Source organism: Malurus melanocephalus, unplaced genomic scaffold, assembly GCF_030028575.1.
Source record: "Malurus melanocephalus ecotype Western Australia unplaced genomic scaffold, MMel_1.1 scaffold_280, whole genome shotgun sequence".
NCBI lineage: Eukaryota > Metazoa > Chordata > Aves > Passeriformes > Maluridae > Malurus > Malurus melanocephalus.
Genome location: NW_026623512.1, coordinates 553566 through 574862, shown reverse-complemented (window position 1 = coordinate 574862; position 21297 = coordinate 553566). Strand labels below are relative to the sequence as shown.

Below are 21297 nucleotides of genomic sequence, written 5' to 3'. Positions count from 1 at the left end.
GGGAAAAAATTGCTAGACTGAAGGGGGAAAAAAAAAGTTACTTATATATGGAGCAAACAAGGAAGTAAATTTTACAACAGCCTGATCAGGAAAATAGGGAACTTTCCTTGAACACTTGAGAGCAGTTTAGCCTACAAGTTTCAACAGCACTTTTGGTGTTCTTGCTTCTGTCCCTATGCAGTGAGGAAGAACCATAATGGAGCTGTTCTCTATTTTCCTTACCCTCACAAGGCTTTGCAAACAAGGTTACATTACAAATCTGTAACCCTCATGCTGAAAAGCAGCATATTGACATCAGAAGTCAGAAACAAACAGAGAAGCTACTGCAAGTATATAGTAAGAAGCTGATTTGTTGYACAAGTATGCAGAACTGAAATGCTGAGTTTGAGTGAAATGCTTGATTTTACTCAAGAAAAATCAACAGATTTTCTCTTTTCTATAAGAAAGAGAAATACAGTATCACAGTGATCAGAGCATTAAAAAACATACCTGAAGGGGAAGAGGCCTTATGTCATCAAGGACGGAAATAAGTACCCCAAGCTCAGGCACAGAATAACAAATATTTTTAAGATGACTAAGGACAGCTCTTCCTGTCACCTCAGTGTACAKAACACAGCAGTAGGATGAAAGATAAGAGTGAAAAGTGAAAGATAATTTTGCTTCCCAGCTTAAGTCCCACACGYGGATTCAAAAAATCTGAATTCTGAAGATTATGTTTTTGTCAGCATTTCTAAAAAAAAATTATTTTAACATGAAATCTAACACATGCAATATTTTACATACAGAGCAAAAAACAAAACTTTTTCCTCAGAGCCACACAAACCCTTCCAACCACAAGAAAAAGGATGCTATATACAGCTGACACACCACTGAGGGCTGATAAAACTGGATGATAAGCATTACTCATTATGACTCTTTCAGGCAATGTGTAAACCAAGGTAACTGCAAATAAACCCATGCAGGGAACTCAGCTGTGGCACAGAYGGGGTGCAAGCTGCCTGCTTACCTTACCCACCAGTTCTGGTGATGCTGAAGGGCTTCCACCAGTCTGCATGGAGAAAAAAGCATTGCCCAGCACTCTGCATCTAATGTATTACATYACAGAGCTAGAAAGAAAAGGGATACTTTGCCACAGTACCATCAAACAAGAAAGAATGGAAAGCAAAGGATTATATGYTGCACTGCTGTGTCTATCAATATTGATTTTATTTTCAGTAAGAACAAGAACAGCACATTGCCCAGAGTACATATCACCACTTTTTGAAAAATTAAAAAAATATTATTAATATCAATTTTTAGAAGAAAAACCTGGGTCAGGAATGGTGGGAATATCTTAAATCAATTTCAGCAAGTAAAGATGCTATTTTCTCCTCTCCCCTGTAAATCATCAGGGTATCTCAATACTTAAAATAAGTTATAACTCAGAAGTGTTATAAAATCATACCAGTAAGAAAAGAGAACATTTCCTCTCCCTTCCCTCCATGTACCTTCCCCAAAAAGAAAATTCTAAGGACAATTTTCTTCAATGCATAGCAAAACTGGCATGGATAAAACAAGAAGCTACCACTGGGTCTAGTCATTCTTCCAACTTCAAACATTCCCACATATACGAGGGATCAGTTTTGGATAATCAAGCTGCTCAGATACCAGAAAAAAAAATAAGGACATGCCCCCATTTTCAGTCATGTCTACCCTGCAGTGGGTCCTGTCCTGTTCACTGAGGTGGTTAACACCAAAAAATTAGTGAGATGCAAAACAAACCACACAAGAAAATATACACAGCACTACACATTTTTTTCAGAACAAGCAAGTTCTGAAATGAACAAACCCACTTCCATGTCCAAGAGATGATCATAAAGGCAGTAAAGTTATCTCCACACTAAAAAGCTTTCCAGCACAGAATTTAAGTTACCCAAAGCAATATCCTGAAACAAGTAGGAATACTTGTGCTTCAGCTGTCTGTCTCCCTGACGGTGAATTATCAACTTCACTGTCCTCAGAACTGCAGCTGTTACGTCAATTCCTGGGTACAATTTGCAAAAACAACCCCAAAATGTTATGAGCTGGCAAACCACAGATGTTTAATTAAGAGTAATTTTACTGGGACCTGTGGCCATTTCCCCCTGGTTCGCTTGCACAGCTGCAGCACTGACAGGAAACTTCAAGTCATTTTTCTTCCCTGAGAAGTTGCAAATAAGCAAATGATGAAACAAGYTGCATTTTGTAATACAGAATAGAGGTCTTGTAAACTAAGTGAACTGGGCTTTGGGGCTTTTGCTTAACTTCTTTATGCTTCTGAGTAAATGCAGTGCAATCTAAAATCCAGTATTCATCTGTGCAAAGCAGTCAGTTGTAATTTTCACTGTTCAAACATAACTTCTGTGCAGCCATTAGGATTAAAAAAATTCTATTGATTGTACACTACAGYAACTAGAAAGAAACACAAAATAGCATCAGTGCACACTGCCCATAGCATGTCTATTCTAYCTTAAATAAAAGCATTGGTGAAGGGACTAAGGCAGAGTGTCACATGGTCCAGAAACTTACTTACAAAAAGAGGGAGAGAAAGAGTGTATGCCACAATATTCAAATAACGATGAATGAGTCATGAGCAATTCTCCCACAAGCTCAGCACCGTTACCCACCCTCAAAAGCCAAAACTAATCTGTCTCCTCTTCCAGCAATACTCCTTAAACATAACCCAGTTACAGGTTTCACACAGAAAATTACAGCATACTGTCCCTCGGTATGTGTTACAAGACAGGTGTCAGAACAACTTCCAATGGTCCCTTATGTCCTACATGGATTGCTGAGCAATTCAAAAGCTTGGCACTACCTATTCAACATAAAATGCTGTGCTTGCTGTAGAAGCCAACTGAGCAAGTAACAGGACACACACAAAAAGTCTTATGCCAGTTCTCTATGTGGATTTCATTCACTCAGACATGTATGAACAACTACTGTAATTAAATGTTTAACAGAAAACCCCCTGCTTGTTTGCAGATCCTTCTCAAATAAAGTTTGAGGATGAAAGATCTCTTATGAAGAGCTGAAACAAAGAGGTACAGCCTGCCAGAAATGAGGAGGAGGTGTGGGAAGGGGGTCAAGCATTTTGATATTTGAAGTAGACTCCATTTCCAAAGGCCTGCTGTCACAGTTATGTCAATCCAGACAGGGTCTGCTAAAGATGCACTGATCATAAAGATTATATCTGGTCTTCCCAGGGATGGCATTGCACTCAAAGCAGAGCCATCCTGACCAGCAGCAGCACTGCTGGATTAAGACCATAAAAACCTGTCTTGAATTCAGGGCAACAGGAATGAGATAAGACTCTCAGAAGTAAGAGAAATGAGGGGGAGCAGCTGTAAGTGAACCAGACCCTGCAATAAAAATAGGAAGCAAAGTTCTTTGTCACATCTCTGCCCATCACACAGACCGCCTGGGCTGACCGTCTGGTACCACACTGGGACGAAGGAAACGCAGTGACCCTTCTCACTTCTCCCATGATTGCAAGACAAATTAACAACTTACTAAAAGTAAAATAAACGGACGCAATTTAATTCTTTCTGCCATGCAAAMCCATTTCTCACTGCTGACAAGAAAAACTCAAAGTCATCCCAAGCCCGAGATACCAGAGATTCATTCTGATTCATTAGTAAAATGAAGGACTTATTAAACTGCCCTAAAAAGAAAATACTACCCCAAAACAAAAGACAGGGAGGAAAAAGAAACATTCAGATTCAGACATCTGGCACTAACTCTCTCTGAAAATTACTCATGATGATCCAAGTGAAAGAGGCCACACCATCATACACATTCCCCCCTGCACTGCGTGTTTCCAAAATACTGGGGGGTGAGAGGTAACAGAAATTAATTCTAAAAATCTCAAATAATTTCTGTGATTTTTTTTTCCACTGAAGTAGGTCTTACAAAGTCTTCTGGCACATATAAAACTGTGACTAAATTTAGAGATGTTTAAATGGACTAATYATACAGATGCCTTTGTTGCCAGGAATCTATTTTGCAAAATACATTAGAATTTAAAATTATGTTAAAAGCTTTTAYCTAAGAAGACTTGCACTAGAAAGACACAAATAAATTACCAACACTTAGTACACAGGAATGCATTATGGTACTCTTGTTATACACTGYGAGGGAGTTCTGAAAACGCTGTCAAACTTCATTAAGAAGAATGTTATGCTTACTCAATATTACTAAAACATTCCAGGCTTTTTTGACTGTCCTATGCGATAAAGCAAACCTATTAGCAGTACATTATAGCTGAGATGGCAAGAATTTGCTAATAGTTTCATGCTGATTAAGCAACAGGCAGTAAGCGGTGCCCTGCGCCCGCCACAGCCAGCGCAGCCCTCCCCCACGCTGCTGAATTATAATTCCGTGCTCAGCATTCAGCGGATCAGCTGCAGCCACCAGCCTTTAGAGAACATTCTCATTGAAACTACAAGTATAATAAAGTATGGCAGCGTTATCTRCCAAGCTATCGGGGGCAAAAAATGCTTTAAAGGACATGTATGTACGCTTGAGTATACAGTAAAGCTCAGCACATGGAGCCGCTCCTGCAAGCTGACAGARAGCAGCTGCTCGTCTGCAGAAAACACAGGTGCAGGGGAAGCTGAACTTTCTGCGAATCTCCAAGAGAAATCTGTACTAGGGTAAAGGGCATGTTATTTTTCTACAATGGTCATCAGTAAATGACACACCTTCAGATGCCTGTTGTGTTTATCTCGTGATTTATTTAAAGCAGAATATCACGAACAAGTACCACGATACAAGAGTATAACCATTTCTGAAAAAACAATAATTTTCCATTAATAAAACACCCAGAAAAAATAATGTRTTTAGAATTACTGTATAGAAGAACACTTTGCCACTGATTTCTTTGTTGTTTTCCGGGGACATTTCCAATGAGCTCCTATAAAAAGGTGCATTATGCAACTGCAGGTATTGTAGGAGCTCCAGGTTCCAGGTCCCACGAGGGGCTGCAGAGGGACAGCGCTRAAAGCTGATCAGGACATTGCCCAGAGAGCCTTCAGCAACACTGCTGCCAGCAGAGCTTAYTCTGCTTCACGACTTGAGATTTTGCTGTTTGGTCACATCTAGTACAACAGCCATACTAAAGATAGAAAGCTTATTGGGAAAATTTAAGTGCCTGAATAGGCTTTAGGCTAACATGACTCCAAATGCTTTTGTCTTCACAAGAGCAGTAATTGAGTATGGAGGGTGATTAGCTGTATCTCCTAAATAACACTGACTGGAMGTGTTATAGCTGTGCATTTGAGATTGCCATTGAAATGGGGGATTAGAGGACGGGCAAACAATCTGGCACAGCAACAGCAATCATAACAAAACCTCCAGTGAAGCCTCAAGCTTCAAGATGAGCCTTGCAGTCATAAATCCCCTCAGAGGAATGCAGGGAGATGTTAAACTGCTCAACTCTGCTAAGAACACATACTTTCCATTTTAGCACATAGATTTATCTATTTTGAGCAGAAACTGAAGTTTTATGCCACCTTTTGCCACGGCAGTACAGAGCTTTTGGCCATACTGCTTGGCTCACCATGACAAATAGCATCTAGGAGCTGCAAAAAGTTACAAGTATCAATTTTTTTTTAAGGCATGCCTTTATTGAGATTCTTAGCACAATGCAYTAATATAAGATGCTTCATCTTGAAGATTCAGAACAAGAAATTGATGTTTTTGATAGAAGCCTATGAAAACAAGCTTTCTCCACATAAACCTTCCCTCAAGAAAGACTGAAGCTTAGAGTTGATACTAAAGCCATTTTCCCCACACTATTCATAATTTTAAACATATGTAAACCATAATTTCAGCTAACAAGTAACCTTTGAAATGGTTAAATTAAGACATCATGCTCCCACTTACTCATTTATCTTATTATAATATATTAGCTAAAATTTCATTGTTTTAAAAATCAAAATTCATTTTCACCTGGCAGGTTTCAAACAACAGCCAACACATTCGACTTTCCTGTCTTTAAAACTCACCAGCCCCTGTATCAGATTATCCTTTACTAAATCTGTATTCAGATCCAGTATCCTCTCACATGTTTACTGTGTAACGCTGAATATAATTAGTGGGTTCTATGACAGACAGCAAGATTTTTTTACAAGGTGCAAGACAAAGTGACTGTGTAACAACTTAGAGAAGAGATTACAATTTGATTTTCAAAGGAGTCTGGTATTTTAGAACACTGYATTTCTCTGGAATCSTCCCCATCTCCCAGTATGCTGGAAYGGGACATTCACTGGCCKGCCAGAAGCAAACAAACCTTAAGGCAAAAAGCAATAGATGGAAAAAATGCTTGACATTAAAATGAACATATTTCTTGTTTTTCCAATACTTTACATGTGTTTTGTGTTTAAAACTCCTCTGACCAAGAAAAATACCTCTGATTTTGGCACTTAGCTTAATGAAGTTCACAGCTCCACTAGTACTTCTAAAAGAAGTACTTCTAAAATTGAATTCTCATTGTAAATTGAGTTCTTAACAGACTCTTTATGTATTGTCACCTCTAGTAAACATAATTACTCAGCTATKTAGTTTGCATGTTGAAATTTCTAAATAAACCATAAAAATTCCACATATATTGGCATCTGTCATTTATACTGGAGGAGAGAGAAATATAAAGAATTAAGAAAAAATGTCACAAGTCCTTCTAAATTCCCAAGACACTGCCTCTATTCTGTAGACAATATACATGCTACAGCACACAAGCAAAACTCAGGAGTTTTGTTAAGGCTGCTTGAACCCCCTCAGACTCATGTATTTTAATGACTTAGGACAAAGAACACCTCCTATTACATCATGTGTAACATTGTTTTCTGGTAATGAAGGTTAAAGTAGAAAGCCAAGTCTCAAGCCAGAGAAGACATACAGAGAACATTAGGCCAAGACTTCAGTTTAAAATTTTGCCTTAAAAGACTTAACAGGATAACAAATYAAGTGTTATCAGTTAGCATATTTATATATTTCTGAGGTGTTTCAAGTTTTGAGCAAAGCAGGAATATTTCTCTCAGTAGCTGTTTAAGACCACACAAAAATAAGCCTGTATATAATTATGCCATGATGCTTCTAAAGATATTTTTAATTTTCAACTTTGTAGCTCAGTTAAATCACTCATTTTTTACACTGGGATTCTGTTTTGCAAAAGTATACTGAATAGCAGAAGAAATATTTTTAGAAATATATCCAACTCACTGTGCCTAACTTCAAGAAGTTACAGATTTTTCATGAAGCCCTTTGAGGGCTCTTTAAAATGCTTAAGGCAAATACACAATTGTACAGTTAAAGACTTTTCTCAAAATCCCAGAAACACTCAACAATAGACTGAGAATTTGTCAGTGTATATGTACTGTTTACAGMAGAATTAAGCAAAGCAATAAAATTCTCATGGGAATCTCAACCAGGTTGCATCTTTTTTTTCTCCCTATGAGTACTGAAAATAGAAGTATTTGTTCTTTGACTGTATTTCTTAGTCTGTTTCTCTCTACTTGCAGACGGTTTGTTGGCACCCAGTGTAAGCACAGAAAGCATGAAGCACTCAGCCATGCATTTCTGCAGTTCTTCTTCCCCTTTATTTTCCTTACACCAGCAAGAATGTCTTTCATTTTTAATAACAGCTATTTCTACAAATCAGTATCCAGAAAAAGATGCATACCTTTGTCATTGAATTTTGTGTTTCAACATTAAAATGTTAAAGTAAATCTGCAACTACCACTTTACTTCAATGAAATCAGATATTAAACCAGTTATTTTTGTTTCAGATGCCAGTTAAGAAGATACAAAAAGACTCAGTATGTGTGGAATTTTATTTACTCTAATTCTGAGGCTGCACTCAAGCAGATCCAACCATACCAAGGACAACACAGAAGGCTGGCTCAGGGCTCAAATCACCATTTAACATAATACTTTGAGAAGCAAAGCAATGGTTTATACAGTCACAATGTGAGAGCAGGATAAGCACACAGAATTCCTGAGACCATCTATGGGCACACAATTTAAATACAGCCCTTCAAGCTACTTTCCTCAGAAAATTGACTGCAAAGAAAGAATTTGTCAGTGTAGTATCATCTTACCACAACGTTCATGTCAAGTGTTTTAATAAACAGCACACCAAAGACTTGCAGCAGCTGGGAAGAGCTGTTTTACAGCCCTTGTAAATGCTGTACAAGGTACCATCACATCTTCAGTTTGGACACAGTCTGCTGAGGTTTTATAAAGATTTACAAAACAAGAAAAAAGAAGAAAAAGAGTTTAGAGCTAGATTTTTAGCACAGCACTTGGGATTTGGATTTTTTTGKTTTTCCATAAAAGAAATAGAAACCAAAAAACTGCAAGCCCAAACACATATCTAAGTTTTGCTCAACTGATGTTTTCAGTAGTAACTTATGAACTAGGAAAAAGCAAATAGGAATGCAATACAGTTTCTATATATGCAATTAACTGAAAAGCAAACAGAACACAGAAGTTCTTTCAAGAACTTAAAAGTAAAATTTACACCTTGGTGCATWACAGCCACAACCTGCTATAGGAACAAGTACTCCCAAACCGGTGAAACACCAAGACAGGCCTCTTTGAGACTGAAGCAYGGAGGAATAACAAGAAAAGGTATCTGAAGTTTTGCTTCCCTCACCCTGTACGTCTTCTCTTCTCAGGCAGTCAGATAAGCATAACCCTTCAGGCAAAGGCAAGAGGAAGGAAAGCAAGTGCAGCTGAAGGCTGCAGCTCTTACTGAAGAGGATTCAGTGGGTGACTGACAAGGAGCTGCCGCGGGCAGATGAGCTCAGTGAGCGGATGAGCCATGAGSAGAGGGTCAGAAGGACAGCGCCGTGTGACCACCGGGCCACTGGCAGGGCCACGCTGCCTCTGCTCAGCCTCCAGCTCCCTGCCTAGAGCAAGGCAGCCACAGAGCCTGGCTGTGGAAAGCTCTCCTGGGAGGAAGCACTGCTGAATCCTCTGGCGTAGCTCGTGGGCATGAGCACCACAGAGTAACACGTATTATAGTATGAAAAGCACAGAGCCTCGGGGAAGCAGGAAAATGCCATTACAAGTCAGAGTGCAGCTCCCGGGAGGGAATGACCAAAACAAAGTCACAGCCAGGACAAATGGACTTATTTGGAGGACAGAAAAAAACAGTACAGATGAGTATATCTCATGAAGTTTTTGTAAGGAAGCTTAAAGCTGGTAGTCACACTGTATGTGGTGCTAATACCAAATCAAAGTGCTATCAAGAAATAGAACGGCTGCCCCTGATTTTTTTTGTATCTCATATATACAGAGAATACAGGTACAAATACACCCATGCACATCCAYAGTCCCTGTGCCTAAACCACGATGCATTTATGCATGACAAACATCTATTAGCTTCTTCAATTGGATGCAGACAACCAAGAATTGATATGGATAGTGCCAAGCAAGTTKATAGATCATCACTGATGAGGGCCAGTGTAGGGAGAGGAAAGCACCTGTATTCAATTTCAACAGGAAAAGCAGCCAAATCAAAGTCACTCAAAAACCTCTTTTATTGTGACAGCACTTTACTACAGGACAAAGCTTCTTCTAAATACTTAAAAGACAAACAATAGTTATGTGCTACACTATTGTTTCTGTTGTACTGTAAATCATTTCTAAACAATATCCTGGTGATCTTTCCAGCTCTCTARAAAATAAATGTGCACGCAGTATTACCAGACATGTTCAACAACCAGTTGAGAGTCCAGAAAGTTTGTCAACTGTATTTTTATCAGACACAACATTTTATTGCAGTATTACGTAAGCACACTTTTTGCATGGGTCCCATCACATCAGCGACACTAAAATGGCAAGTGAGACCTCGAGTCCATCAGACCTGCTGATCTTGCACTAGACTGTGACTATTCAGGGGCCACAAAGGAGTCACTTATTGGCTATTGAGACACTCCTCACAACGCTGCCTAGGGCCAGCACCACCACCTCACTGCAGCGCTGGAAATAARTATTTGTAAAGCAGGTGGTGACTAGAGCAGCAAAGAGATTCAGCTGAACAATAACCCAAAAAAGCAAGAGATGATACACYAGACATCATCAGAAAACAGACATAAAACTGCTCTTCAGCACTGCATTTAAACAAAATACAGCAGCAAAATAACAGGGAAGTTAATTTAACTGGATGATCTGATCATCTAGAAGCCTTAGGTAAACCATTTAAAAGGGGAACAATAAAAACTATGTTAATTAAATTCAAAACATAATATGTAATTTCAGATTTAAAACAGCAGTTTCTAAGTTTCTAATCATGACTTTGATTACAAGCAGAAGTTGAAGCCAGATAATAAAACATCAAAACTCAACATAAGCAATAACCTAAATTCATTCAGACAGCTCCTCAACATCTAGATTTCATTTACAAAACTTATCAGATGGAAAACTAGAACTAAAATACAGACTCCAAATACCTATGCCAGTCTTCACAGCATCTCTGTACACAAGCTCCAAATCTCTGTCAAGAGTTTACAAAGACAGGACAAGCTGAAAGATGAGAAAAAAAATTAAGGTTCCTTTACTTTTCAACAGCCTCTGAGACATTTCAGCAACAAACCTAAAAATTAGGAGTCCTCTGTATGCAAYACTAAATGTGCCCCCATTCTCACATAAGATTTCTGCAAAGCCTTCACAGAACTGTTCCACATCTGCTTGTGCTTTTCACCTCTTCTACACTGCTTTCAGCACTATTACCTCTTTTTCAAGATGAGAGAGGCCGGCAACTGCATGCCATTTAGAATACAGAAAAACCATTMAATTTGCATTCTGTATTTTTGTTTTGCTCCATTTCCTACTACTGACATTTCTATGCTTGCTGGATTGCCTCTCTGCACTAACTTAGCACTTTCTTATCTACCAGAATGGAACTATAATCTACTCRAAATCTACTGTCTTTCCCAAGAACTAGGTCAGAAGTCCTATTAAGAAAGGCTAAATTCAAAACTGATACATGCAATCTAACAGTATGTTGTCCAGTTACTCACAATCACAGAAGTCATTTGAAAATGCTCAATTCTTACTATCCTGAAAGACTGTTTTGTCCAAAGGCATTGTCCTTAGCTTTTGAACAAACTACACATAAAGGCTAATCCGTTTCTCTCTATCATTTTTAAATCAAACACACCTGGCAACACACGTCAGAGACATATCAGCTGATTGGGTACTAGATACACATAGATTTTGCTTTCTTTTTTTTAAGCACAAATGTCTACTATTCCAGAGAACTGACGAAAAAGAAAAAAAGGAAAAAAGTGGTTTGCATTTTATTCTACAGAGTCATACGTTCTCTGCCGTTTTGTCACACTGCTGTGAAACAAATGACACTTTCTTTAGGATTCCACAGAATAACAGCACCTTTGTTCTATAGGCAAGCACTGCAATATTAAACAACTGCCTAGATCGTAACCAGGTAAAGACAGCAAAAGCAATTGTTTGCACCCAGAGCTATGTGAGAGAACAAGGTATGATCAAATATTCTTGGAACAGTCTCAAGCAGAGTTTTACCTATTACAGTCTCTCCTATGTCTGGAGGTTCCCTACTTCAAATGACAGAAGCGCTGCCAAGGAGAACAAGCAAGGCCCCACTATCTCCAGCTGCTTTCAGCTTAGGCAGCAGTGAGACATAACACCCATTCCTTTTCCTAGGGCTGTTTTTCTGTTCAAGCCTTTATTCCACCATCCCTGAAGATTCTGCCATCACCCTGCTGAGGCTGGCACTTGGCACTAATTCAAAAGAAAAGGCAGGTAAGACAGCATGCATCAAAAATCACATGGCACACTAGAAATTACACTTTACTAGATAAAAAGAAAAAAATCAATTCCATATTATGACTGTTATTCCTTAAGCAGTGCAGCTTGGACTTCATTTGAGATAGTAAGTAGTTCYACCAGGAAAAAAGGCAAGGTTTACTCATCTAAGTCAGTTCATTGGAAGTTTCATTTCATCATTTTCTGCATGAAATTAGGGTAAAGAATGRTGGAAGAGTCAAAAGACTKTTTTGTTACTTGCAGAATTTTAATACTGCACTGGATGTGTTTCAATTCTGAAAGCACAACACAAATCTGCATGAACCAAGTAGATCAGTAGCTTACTCAGCTGAACATTCTAACACCAGTATGAGAACAAGGTTGTCAACTGAAACTAACTTGTCTCACAGGTCATGATTTTCTGACAWCTGCCTCATGTAGAAAACATTTGTGCTTGTTAATTTTTTTAAGGAAGGTCAGTCGATCTGATTTGCAGCAGGGACGTYCAGAGGAGCATATGGGATATGGGCTGTAGGCAGCAGTGGTGGGACACAGTGGCTTCTCATTTTAGGGCACCTAAATCCAGAACTATTCACCTGGACTGTGAGGGAGAACTATCTGTTACCTGACTTACATATTAAAACTACAGAGACTGAGCTAATCACAAAYAGCACCACTGTCAAGTGAAACTATCCAGACCTCTTGACACTGTGTAAGGGGAAAAAAAAAACCACCAAACCAGCCAGGAAATGTATTCCTTAATATCAATTGTTCAGAATCTTTGAGTTACTAGGTTAATTCAGCTAAGATTTCAAGCTGTTTACAATGTTCTAGCAGCAGCTACTGAAATTACAAAAAAAAAGTTTCATAAAACTCCTTAAATTATAAGCCTACAGTTCCCTGTCATTGAAAGTTATTCTTCACCTCATTACAATGGGCATATTTCAGCATTTAAAACCATTAGAATAACAAATGCTGYTTTTAAGAAGTTAAGAGATTAAAGGATGGTACTTAGAACATAATTCAAACTATCACATTATACAAATCACCATGAATCTGAAAACATGCTCAGATTCACTAAGAAAAAAAAAGTCTTCCATGCTTCCATCATACTGTCAAATTATTAATCTCTTGGACAAATGAATGAAATAAAAAAACAGCACAAAACTTCTTATTGTAGAGGAAAACTATTTCTGTGTCCCACAAAACAGTGACAGCCATTTATTTCACAGGTTTAATGTTTGACCAGAAAGGCAGTCCAACACTAATGATTTGCCACCAGTCTTTCAACTAAGTGACAATGTCAAGAATGCCAAGATCTCCAGAAGGTGTGCTCTGACAACTACGGAAACAGAAAATATTTTATTTTCATGACCAAAAAGTTACTGCAATCCCACAGAAATTGCAAAGGCAAGACAGAAAGAGCTCTTTAAGATCTTTACTACTCAGAATTAATCAAAGCAAAACAGCCATCCTAGTGATAATCCCCTTTAGTGCTTCACAGTTTATGCAATAGTCAATTACTAAAGAGGATGAAAGACAGAACAATCTTTGCAAATAGGTCACTGTCTATATTTATAATGATTAAAACCAGCCTGCTGCTAAAAGTAACTTTTAATAAGCATAAAAAGTAACATTAAGACAGTGCCATGTATTTACCCTTAAATACATTCTATGTCTCCTATGACAAAAGAGGAGGTAACGCCTCAAAAACAAAGTTCTTCCCCATAGGTCATGCACTAGCACTGCCAAAAGCAGATTTTAATTTCTGTCTATAACAATTTTATTCCAAGTATCACCRTCAAAGATGACACCTAAACATTCTTGACATGATCTCTGAACTTACCCAACTCTCTCCCCGTCTGCATACCTTCTTTCTCAAAAGTTGTTAGGAGATTTTACCAGCAAACACTGCCCAAGGCTCCTTTTCAAGACAACTTTTCATGTCTTCCACTTTTGCTTCAGCTTTTCCTGCCTRTTTAGGCATGCCTGAACATGTAACTTCTTTTTTCAACTTCAAAACAATTACATAAGTCTCTGCTTCTACTGCATACTGCTCAGACATCCCATCTGCTTCTTTCAAGTACTGTCCATATCTGCTAAAGAACTCTTCTTTCAAAACTTTCCTTTTCCCCCACATCCTCTCTCTGAGGCGTATTTTTACCCTTCCTTGGGATCAGGACATCACATCTGRCACCATTTTCTTACAATTGTATTGAATTTCATTGAATCTCTTTGAGTGAGTGAGCTTTGAGTGCCACCACTGTGTCAGCRATTCTTACACCCAGCTGCGCATTCACTCAGACCATTTCATTCAGTTCCAATTCTACCTGCAGTTACTGTCTCCACCAGAGATTTAAATCTGGTTAAATTGAAGCTTGTTTCCTTTCAAGCCCTACTTCCTCTAATTACCTCCAGCCTTCCTACAGTTCAAGTTCATAAACCAACATATGGCTCTTACAATGCTYTATGCACCAGAGCTGCACCCACAGCTGTAATTTCTTTGCATAAAATGTCAAGAATGTTCATCACCCAGCCCTGATATTTCTCTTGACCAGATCCTTTGCTACATCTTCACTGGTAAATCCTTCTGCTCACACTGCCACTTTTATGTCCTTCATATATTTCATCTGCTAAAAAAAATCCTTTCTTTATGCACTACTTTGGAGGCTCTGGATCTTCCAGTATTTCCACAGCCAGCAAACCCATGAGCTCAAAACTGAACAGTTGCAGAACCTGCACTTCATTACTGGAAAGGAGGAGGAGGATAATCTTCAGGGAATAATGTAACCACTTCTTAGAAGGATCTCACAAGAGCAGCATTCCTCTGTATCTGGTATTTGTACTCAAGGAYACTGAAAACACACTGAAGGTCAGGCTAAAGCTGCACACTGTCACCTCAACACCACCAAAGAATTACTTATATGAGGGTATTATTAAGGTAATTTAGCTTTAATGTTACAAATTTAAGAGAAAACACCTGTAGCTTAGAGTTTATTATAATGCAGACTGCATAAAACTGAACTCCACAGCAGGCAGGGGAGGGAGAAGCAGTCAGTCTTGTGAAGTGAAATCCTGTTTTTGCGTGAAAGCCAGGAACTTGATGTTCTCACTACAGACTAAGGGCAATAAAAACAGCTTTCTGAGCCATTAATTTCTGCACAGCTGATTTCTACTAAACAATGCTCATTATTGAAAGAATTCTAAAAAAACTGCCAGGCTGTTCCAGTGAGAAGGCTGGCACTCTGAACATCTAGACTGAGCTAACGGTGACATCAGTTCTACCACTGCTTTAATCCCCACGGCTACTAAATGTCAAACATTTTCATTGTATTTAAAGAGCTTGCGATTACGCACTATGAGATTAAGTTACAAAATAAGACAAACTGCAAGGCACAGCCAGAACCCGCACTCTTGCTACCCAAGAGTCTGATAATGACAAGTCCTTCAGTAACATCAGGCAGAAACTGCCAAGCGTTTTCCACAGCCAAAATGTGGTGTTTTTAGCATTTGTTATTTTTAAACACTATGAAAACTCCCCGCTTCAGACCTCCCATGACACAGTGTCTACAATACGTGCATTGCTGCCCCRCTCAATAACAAATTTATAAACGGGTTGTAGCGTTTCAAGTTCAGGGGGGTGGGGTRGGATGGSAGAGRGGAGAACTGTGAAAAKATTAAGTGTCACTGCATCAAGAGGCACAAAGTCCAGTGGAAACTGAGCTGCAGGCCATATATTTATTATTGACAAAAGRCACCCATGTAATATTAATTCCATCTGCTTTAGAGAAGGAAATGCATCAAATTATAGTCAACACAGAAGAAGGAACTGTCCTAACATGTAATAAAAATTTTAATGTGGTAAACTATTKAAAGTAGGATATACTTTCTAAACATTCCTTAGTATTTTCATCATTTGTTTGGCAATTGATTAATATGGCAGTCAACAGGCCAAGACATGCTTCTAAAATAAACATCTAATAATCACTTTATCGTGCCAAGTTCTAAGTGGTTCATATGAACTACACTGAGCTAGGGCAGTGTGGTAAAGAGAGTACAAGAAAGCTTATGGATTTTCACACTGCATAATCAAGGCATCACTAAAGAAAAGAAATTAAATTCAGTAATCCTATTYATTCCTTATTATTTGGGGGAGGGGTCATGGAAGTTAAAACTAACATAAAATATACAAATATTATAGAGACATGATGTCCTCTAACTAGAGAAACTGAATATCAAGAATGAGGCCAAGAATRTAGGATATTTAAAAGCTACTGATTCTGAGAATTTCAATAAATATATTTACATACAGTTCAGGACTCTGTAATTCACCTAATCAATCTTGTATCTTTAAGATCTTCCCACRCTGACTGATTCCTAAGCAGCTTTGTCTTCATTGTTTCTTATTAGCAAAGTACTGATTCACAGCTCTCAATTATAAAGACTTTTCATGTCTAAAGTTAGCATCAAGTTAGATTTGAGATCCTCTGCTGAACACATGCTGGCAGTGGGATTTACTGTAACCATCAGTTTTCATCCAAGCAAAACCAGTTTCRCACTACAGAGCAAGTTCAAGATCAGGGAGCTTTAAACAGAATTTAAAATAATTTAACATCTCCCTAGAGGAAGATGGGGGAGGCAAGTGTGAGGTGGGRGAATTATCAACATGCACACACATATATAAATATATAACTGTGTGTATGCACACACACATCACTGGTTTAAGAGCAAACCTGGATTACAATAGACTAATTAACTTGGTTACCCGTACCAGAAGTGACCTGATTAAGTCAGAGTTCTAATCTTTTTGTGGGGGTGGGGGATGCTTGTTAAAAAAAAAAAGTTTAGAAGTGAGAGAAACTGCATTACGAAGGACAAAGGCCATCAATGCTCAGTTTTAGCCTGAAGTAGGAGTACATCATTCCTGAGATTCTTCCATACTAATTAACAAACTCACATGTTTTGAGTTTTAATCCAGAATGAAGTTGTGAGAAGCAGAATTGGCAGGGCTGACTCATTAAAACAGTCTACAAATAAAATGTTCAAGCCAGAAATTAAACTCCATGTAAATCTTAAGTGTAATTAAACCCACTAAGACATTAATTCACAGCTCCTATGCTATCTGTACACACTTAGGGAAAACTGACAGTAACTAGCACTATTATTTCAACAAGCCAAGCTGCAAGGAGTTACAAGCAATAGGCTCCCTTCCTCTGAAAGAAAATATAACCCAAATTCAGGGTCACATTAAACCAGTCTTAATAGAGAAACGTCACTGTTCTTTAACATTAAATCACAGGCTAACGTACATGGAATTAATTCACAGTAATTAGTCCACAGCACAGCAATTCTGCAAGGACTAGACACGTCAACTGTTTTGTTTCAGTAACAATTTCATGCTGAGAGAAGACATCTTTACTTAAACAAGTGGAATTTTTTGGGAATAAATCTTAAAACAGTAGCAGGCAATCATGGCAATAATGAAAGAAAACAAACCAGACATGGGGGCCATTTTGTAGCTTACCTGCACTTGTTCCGTGGAACTACTACTCAGTTCATCTCCAGACTCCGAATCTTGGTGAATTTTTTCTGAGCCTTCTCCTGCTGAATCACAAGATTGTTCATGCAAAAAGCTGGTCTTCTCTATTTCCAAGAACTCTGGGCATGGGAAATGACCCATGGAAATGGTTCTAAACTGATTGGAAACCTTGGGAGATTGCAACTCATTGTTAAGTTTTCCATTGTTTTGGGTAAGGTCCAGACTCAAACCAAAAGTTTGACAGGGGCTATTGTGTGGTCCCAGATTCTGATTGGCATCTCGAACTAAGCAAGACACTTGAACTGGAGAAGATTTTCCGAAACTAGAAAGCTCTGGTGACTTATTCACATTTTCTGTTGATCTCTGTAATCCATGTGTCAACTTCAAGGTGTTATTTGGCAGCATGCTTGCCTGCTTCACAGGTGGCATCAGCGCTTTTCGGGGTATTTCCTTCACATACTGTGCTGGCACGTAAAAGGGTTTGGAATTTTCATCTCTTTTGACCTGCCACCAATCATCATTAGTCTTTTTCACTAAGATGTATTTCTCCCCTTGCTTGATCACAATTTTCTTGTCCTTAGCCTCATACTCATAGTCGTACTCCACTTGAATGTAAAAGTGTCCTGGAAGCATCTTCCCACCCTTATCAGCCATTTCTATCTGAAAAGATTTCACCTTTTCAGACAAAAGGTAAGCGACATTCTGTTTCAGTGTTATTTTCCTGTTAATAATCAGAGCTGTAAGAAAAAAAAAAAAAGAATATGGAGTTATGTCAACGTTAGACTAATTGATGGAAAAATGCAGTGTTTTCAGATATCCTTCTCAGTGCTGAAACAGAAAATCAGTAGAACGACTTAGGTCACTGAGCTGACTATCCTATTCACAGAAGCATCCTGCTATCAAGTGGCTCATTAGCTCAATTAATTAATTAGTTATTGTTTCTATTAGTGAACAACATTGATTGATCATTGGGGATTTCGTGGGGGAGCTCATCTGAGTCAATCTCTTGCTCATACATAGGCTTAATTTTTTTGTGAAACTCTGTTACTACACTAGTTTTAATGAAAATATTCCAAAAAATACTGTTATTTACCTCACAGAAAATCTGATCAGCCAAATGTTTAAGGGCTAACATTGGAAATGCACACAAAAACCTCAACAGGAACAAAATAGGACTACGAACCAAAATAGACAATGAAAGAATTAATAATACATAAAAATTCTGAAAGTATTTCAGCATCTTTATAATCCAGACAACTGCCACCGCATCCACACCCACGAACTACAAGTTCTCCCGATTTAGTCATGTAGCATCAATRTCAAAATTCACGAGTGGGTAAGCATCAGTCTTGCCAACTTGCACTGAACACAACATAGTAAAGTAACATGAAAGGTATGTTTTTTTTATCTTGAAAATCAAAGCAAGTAAGTAAAGGGGAAGATCTCCATCACCCACATGGAACGTAGGAGAATTCAATTAAAATGCTGCCACCTTTAATCTTGTAAGGATTAACAAATATGTATTTTTATTTTTAAATGCATGTTTCACGAATGAGAAAAGTTATGCAGAAACTTGCAGCTCTGCAAGTTAAGACTTTGTGATGAGATTTGTAGCCTTTACCCTGCCACAGAGTGGAACTAATGCAATTCCATGCAGGCACACACATGCAGAGTGAACGCAGCTGCTAAATGGGACTAAGGACAGAAATAACAACAGAAAAGGACTTCTGGGGAGATCTAAAGGAGAAACCACTAAGAATTATTTAATTTCCTTYTGCCATTTCTGTTATTTGATGTGAGCCTTGAAAAAAATACATTTGCCACATAGCTGAGGGGAAAAGGGAGAAGGTAAAAAGCTAAAGTATTACATTGAGACAGAAGTGCCCATCTTTAATCTGTCTCTCTCCCACAGCCCAATCTTCTTTCACTTCCAAGAAGCATTACCTACGGTAACTAGGAACCCACCATCATTTACAAGATTCTAAATGGAATCACCAAGTCAGAACTACAATTTTATCAAATAATTGGCAGAACATACCACATTCAACAAAGCTGACAACAGGAACAGAAAGCAGCAGAAAAGACAGTCAGGATTCTRGTATTTACTCTCTACCATAAAGTGGCAGGTTGACATTCACCATCTATTTACAGCCTGGTACAAAACAACTTGCTTACCTGCTATTCTACATAAATAGGTGCTTTTAAGTGCAGCTCTGCAGTTGTTTAGCAACAACAGCAAAAGGTAAACATGAACAAATCACAGMCATTCCCACTCTCTTCCTAGTTTTGGAAGCTCTGCCATGCAAATGTTATTTTTTTTCTTCCTAGCAAACCTGACTCCTTCCAACACTTCTYCAAGGCTGCTACCAACCCATTTCATGGCTTCCAGGTCACACACCAGAAAAATGCAAGTCTTACCAACATGCAGTCTATCTCAAAGCTCTGTTACCTAAAAACATTGAATCATAGGACAAGAGCCCATTCACAACTTCTTTCTCCCACACAGAAACCAAAGAGAGAAATAAGTTTTTTGTTTCCCACAGGGTTATAACAAGTGTTTAAAACCTTGGATTTTTCATTCCTCTTTTGCCAATTCCATATGACTATTTATTGAGAATGCACGCTTAACATTTTTTTCAAGATGGAAAGGTTCAACAAGTGGCATGTTATGTTTAAAAAAAACCCACACGATTTTGAAAAATACAAGTTAAATAAAACACAGCTGCTACAAAAATAGCTCTACCCACTTTTGAAATCAGTTTTGCAACCTAATCCCTTTCCAAAAAATAACAAAAAAGAAACAACAAAAATAAACAGCACAATTTTTGTTCTTTTATCCGAGCTGCAAAATTATCAAGTCAATAGCAAACATTTGGTAATGCTGAACATATGATAGAAGAGAGACAGGCTATGTTCAGCCAGAACACTATAACAGTTTTACAAACAGATCACATCATCAGGATAAAGCAAGGCTCTAATTCTTCTCCTCAACSCAGAGAAGCAAGAAATACCTATGGTACAGGCGGGAAATTAACCTTGTAGGTCAGCCAACAACTACCATGGCCTTGATTTCACAGATTCAAAAGCATTAATTTTCATTTGGCTTGCATTTTTTTAATGCTTCTCTGTCACAAAAGGTAGACTGCCTGTACTCCCTGTGTAGCCCAGGGGACAGCTAATTGTAATACCTTTTCATGAAGCTGTCTCACAGAACACAGTTTAAAGAGTCACAGAAGACTTGGTCAAACCACTACTGTAARGGGCTCACAGTAATGCAGGTGTGAATGCACAAGACTGACATTTGGAGTCCTGACTTCATTGTTGACTATCAGTCAGCAACTGAAGTGRTTATAGCTGGTCAGTCCTTGTTACCTTGCTGTACTTTTTTTCCTTATCATTTACCTGTCATTCTGGATGGCACYCACATTGGTAAACAAGATTGAAGAACTCTAATTAGAGGATGATAAGCATGAAAAATCATTTACTTCCACAGAGAACATCTGTAAGCTTTCATCCCTTAAATAAATAATACCTTAAATAAAATCCCAATATCTGATTAAGAGATCAATAACAAATCACCTCACTAAGAAAATCTGTTCATGAACACCAAAAAAACAGACTCAGGCCTCACTTTTCTCGGGGTGAAAGAAACCCCAGTCACTAATGGGCAGTTCATCTAACGTGGGTCACACCCCACTCAAACCGGAGMATCCACGCTGTCCCATGGGAACGGAGCCTGGCGATGACAGGGATGGCACCGGGTGCGGCAGCCGGGGCCAGAGAGGCGAGCAGGGCTTTCACTCGAGAGATCCCTTCGGACTCCGGCTGCCGATGGAACCGTTCCCATCTCTTACTCAGCTAAGGCTGAGTAAGGCTGGCAATCCTGGGTGTTCGCAGAGGTCAGCTCCTCCCTTCCCTCAGTCCTCCGCCCGCGGGTGCGCCTCTGCCCG

The 21297-nt window shown here is 38.6% G+C and overlaps 1 protein-coding gene across 7 annotated transcripts in view; it reads right to left on the bottom strand.

The window, feature by feature from the left end:
• The window catches only part of ARHGAP12 (Rho GTPase activating protein 12), a 74665-nt gene that overhangs the window by 50498 nt on the left and 2870 nt on the right, over positions 1–21297 (bottom strand). For 5 of the 7 annotated variants that reach the window (XM_057376531.1, XM_057376532.1, XM_057376533.1 and 2 more), the window contains exon 1: positions 17333–18078. In XM_057376531.1, the coding sequence (XP_057232514.1) occupies positions 17333–18001 (669 nt within the window). In that variant the 5' untranslated portion in view covers positions 18002–18078. Of the gene's footprint in view, positions 1–17332; positions 18085–21297 lie in introns of those variants that run through there. The other 2 variants (XM_057376535.1, XM_057376538.1) reach the window with 1 other exon arrangement.